The sequence below is a fragment of the Grammomys surdaster genome, unplaced genomic scaffold, assembly GCF_004785775.1.
Source record: "Grammomys surdaster isolate TR1022 unplaced genomic scaffold, NIH_TR_1.0 308750, whole genome shotgun sequence".
Classification (NCBI taxonomy): Eukaryota; Metazoa; Chordata; class Mammalia; order Rodentia; family Muridae; genus Grammomys; species Grammomys surdaster.
This window is the reverse complement of record NW_021625906.1, coordinates 44,853-49,227: the sequence shown is the minus strand read 5'-3', so window position 1 is coordinate 49,227 and position 4,375 is coordinate 44,853. Positions and strand designations below refer to the sequence as shown.

At 41.1% G+C, this 4,375-nt stretch overlaps 1 protein-coding gene across 1 annotated transcript; it reads left to right on the top strand.

Moving 5' to 3' along the window:
- The first annotated feature begins 2,204 nt into the window (after positions 1-2,204).
- LOC114616176 (beta-defensin 14-like) lies at positions 2,205-3,151 on the top strand. Its single transcript, XM_028761694.1, has 2 exons — positions 2,205-2,312; positions 2,963-3,151. Exons 1-2 carry the CDS (start codon positions 2,255-2,257, stop codon positions 3,103-3,105), a joined length of 201 nt encoding a protein of 66 aa, XP_028617527.1. The 5' UTR covers positions 2,205-2,254; the 3' UTR covers positions 3,106-3,151.
- Positions 3,152-4,375: the final 1,224 nt, after the last annotated feature.

Sequence of the window (4,375 nt, the reverse complement as noted above, 5' to 3'; positions counted from 1 at the left end):
CTCTGTGATCTTGCTTCTGGGGACAAATCATGTCTGTGTGACTGCCTGAACTATTGACTCTGCTGTAATTTGAGTCTGATGACTCAGGATAAGCCAAGAATCCTTTGTGGTAAATTTTTATCCCTGCTTTGGACACTCCATCCTCACTTTCTCACTCTGCCTCTTTCATCCTGATGTAGTGGATGAAGAATAAAATCAATGTTTAAATTTAAGAGGTTTTTAAGCCATAGAGACTTCAGTGTGTACCCCTACATACAAGGTACAAAATCTCTGAAAAGCCTTCAGTCTGACAATGGCACAAACTGTTGGTTCATATATCCTGGTGTTGTCACACAACTGTTACCCAGTGTGAAACAAAACCCATGATCTCCCTAATTTGCCTCTGCTATTGAGAGTTAGCTTTCCATCTTTGCCTTAAAGGGAAGACAGTATCTTCTAAAGCTCCAAGCACAGACAAGATGTCATTGAGGGATATGAAACCACAGGAATACACAAAGCAAAACAAACAGAACTTGTAAGGGGATTAACAAGGAAAAGTGATTTCTATTCCTGGTGAACCTCTTCTGAGACAATGGTGGCACCTTATAAAGGCCTCTCAGCCTTCAATGGCCCATGTTGTAGCCAAAGGTTCACCTGTGGAATCTGTTTTCCATACGGAAAAGCAAGTCACCTCCACTTTTAACAGAGTGATAAGATGTCCCAGTGACACATGGTTGAGATCTGGTCATTCTCTGACACTCAGGGCAGTAACTGTGTCTTTTGTAATATACAAGATATAGTATGCTGCCAAGCCAACACCCAGCCCACTCCACACTCATCTACTTCCTCCATTCCAAACCATTTCCCACTGTCTCTACAGCTGTGTCATTGTTAGACCGAAGACGCTCCAGAAGTTTTGTATCTTGTATGTAGAAATACACATTGAAGGCTCGATGGCTTAAACACTGAATTTTGAACACTGATATCATTCTCCATCCACTCTATCAGAGTGAGAGAGGCAGATAGAGAAGATGAGGGCGGAATGCCCACCATGTAAAAGGAAAACTAGATTTTAAAAAGACAGTGTTTATAGCTCCTACATATTTCTAAAGTATTCCTAAATCTACAGATCTGAATCCACTTCTCAGTATGAGCCACGAGGTTTTACATTTGTACAGCCCTGTGCTTGAGTATGCTCTATTCTTGCTTGTCAGCACCTATGCTATAGTTGAACATCTGCTCATAGGCTTGAGTCTACTTTAAGATCCTTGAGAGAAGAAATCAAGCTTTGTCCTTCTTCCCATCCTAGGTATCCCAGTATTTTGAACCCAATCCTAGAACTAACATATCCAGGACCTTGACTCCACTATAGTTGGATTGACACATTGCAACGGCTGGCATATGATTAATAGCTGACTGAATAGATTATCAATAAACATAAAATGGTAATAGAATTCCTCAATATTTACGTGTATTAGTCAAGAATCTATTGATTCTTCAGCTACTGAATTGATGCCTAGTAGAATTAACTGAACCTTGGTCTTCTTTAAAAGCTCATGGGTAAAGAAAACCTAGAAGTCTTCAGTGTCTTTGTAAGCTTCTCTGGTTCAGAGAAAAGATGAATATGTATGGTTCTCTCTCTCTCTCTCTCTCTCTCTCTCTCTCTCTCTCTCTCTCTCTCAATGAAACACCCCAATTCATGAATCTAGGTAGTTTTCAGACAATGATGAAGTACAAGACAGGTTTTATTTAAACTAGAGAACACCTATAGCAAAGGCCTTTCTATAGAGTCCAAGTTTCCTCTTGTCTTTACTACCTAAATTCTAGTTCTGTCTCTCAATTCTGAATATGTCCAAAGTTTAACTGATTTGGTTCTCAGAAGACTCTCAAGTCTCTTTTGGGATTTTAGATAGCTACAGAAAGCATAAGATTGTATTCAAAGTGAATTCAGTCCTAAGCTACATGTCCTGGGGCTATCCCTAAAAAGTAATGTCCGTATCGGTTCTCTCTGTACCCACAGCCAGAAATTGATCTGGAAACATGCCCAAGATGACATCAAGAGAGTCCCAACAAGCTTGACTACACCCAATAGTCTTACACCCTGGATGAGTGGGTGTATTCTTTGCGGTGAGAGACACTGGAAAGACATGTCAGGAAATATGTCATACTGTCATCACAGTGACATTACAGGAATTGTAATCATGGCTTACCTTGTTATATAAGTGGACAAGCACACGTTTTGGCCCAGTCTCAGCTTGTTGGGAAGCAGTCAGCTATGAGGCTTCATTATCTACTATTTGTATTCCTCATCCTGTTCTTGGTGCCTGCTCCAGGTAAGAGGGGTTGGGAAATAAGGGGTGGAAAGGGTTCCTAACATATAATTTAGCCTGATCTTCTCTGTTCTTCTGAGTGAGCATGAAATCAGGTGGATTTGCTGAATGGAAAACAAACATCACCAATGGCTTCCTCCAACAACAATCAGTAAGAATCTTAAAGCAGGCTTCTGTGTCCGTCCTGTTGCACTCTTAAAAGACTAAATACTTCCACAGATGCCAACTCTCCACTCACCTCATCACTGGAATACTATTAATGGGACCATAGAGAGCTGATGTGTAATTTTAATTCTGACAGAAATGAACAGTTTGGTCTGATAACCACAGCTATCTATTCCAATGGGCTCAGTGGTTGGAGGTAGAGAGAGAGAGACACGCTGGGCTGCTTGAAAGGTACTAGGGACGATGGTAGACTCAATCCCCAGTTCTTATGTGAGGATTATAGACCAGGCTACTCTGTGTGTTCACAGCTGAGATACAGCCCATAGAGACATTTGTGTGTTTCCTGCTTAAATCTCCTTTTAACTTTACTTGCAATTTTATAGAAAAAGAGAAGCAAATGGAAAACTAACTTGGTGATGCACAGTTTGCTAGATCCAATGTCTATCTAACACTCTTTTCCTAAAAGATTTTTTCTTTTCCTCTTGCAGGAGATGCATTCATCCCAAAAGGCCTCCGAAGATTTTTCTGCAGAGTAAGAGGCGGCCGGTGCGCTGTACTTAACTGCCTTGCAAAGGAAGAACAAATAGGTCGATGTTCTAAGAGAGGTAGAAAATGCTGCCGAAAGAAGTAGAAGACCCAGATTCAAATCGAGAATGCCACCTTTGTGCAGGGTGAGGGTGGGGGAGGTACTCCTGAATGTATAAAAGTAAAATCAAGTTAATATATATATATTTTTAAAAAACTCGTAGCTTAATCTCTTTGAACATTCTGTTCATTGTTAATAAATAGGCACCTCAGAAAGTCACTAGACTCAGTATGATTTGAATGAAGTGACATCTCTGCCTTGGCTCCCAGCATACCTAAGTTTATTTCCCAAGGCCAAGGATGTCAATAGGATATGTGTGCATGTGTGTGTGTGTGTGCATGTGTGTGTGTGCATGTGTGTGTGCATGTGTGTGTGCATGTGTGTGCGCATGTGTGTGTGCACATGTGTGTGTGCACGTGTGTGTATGCATGTGTGTGTATGCATGTGTGTGTGCATGTGTGTGTGCAAGAGTGTTTGCATGAGTGTACATGTGTGCATGTGTGTAACATGTATATAGATATTGTGGCTATATGGAATGTACATACATATAGACAATCCATAATTTGTACATTTTATACTCCATTGAAAGTGGAGTTATTATCTCCTGAAATAACAATGTTGGGTCTTGCTATAGATATTTTGAACTTTCTGGCCTTCTCCCCTTCTCCCCAGATCCATTTTCCTGAAACTAAAATGTTAGTTCACCCCAGGCCAACCTTAACCCCTTCTGAAACTTTTGCTCAGAGAAACGGGATTTCCTGCTGCCTTGGCCTTTACTCTGGTGCTTCCTGCCTGGTACACACTCCACCCACATATTTCTCAACTACAACATACCTCCCAGGAGCTGTCTTGCAGTCTCTTCTTCCTCAAAACAGCAAGCTTCCCAAATAGGAGCAGTCTTTTTCTAGATGTGCCTGCCACAAAGTCTACGTCCTCTATACGACTTTTGCTTGTTTTTTCCCCAAGATAATGAATTTATTGATTATTTGGAAATTTCACATTATGTACCCCAATTACACTCACTTCCCAGTCCTCCCAGGTTTGTCCCCACCCTTTTGATCCCCCCAAAAAAAGATGGAGGAGGAGGAGGAGGAACATGGTCAAACTCCTAGTAGCCAGACCCTTAAAGAAAAGCAAGTCCTTTGCCACTCACACCCCCACCAGAAGCCTTCATTTGTTTTTGATCTGTGGACATTCACATATTGCCACCTTTCACATTTTATGGTACGATGTTTAATTCATTACAGTGTGTCCTTGGTTTCCATTTCTAAACATTTAGTACCTTGACCTGACCGTGCAACTGGTTAACAAATGC

Bases quoted from the DNA above. Each gene is read 5' to 3' on its own strand.
- LOC114616176 (XM_028761694.1), top strand. From the start codon at position 2,255: ATGAGGCTTCATTATCTACTATTTGTATTCCTCATCCTGTTCTTGGTG. The intron at 2,313-2,962 runs GTAAGAGGGGTT...TTCCTCTTGCAG, and splicing joins GTTCTTGGTGCCTGCTCCAG to GAGATGCATTCATCCCAAAA.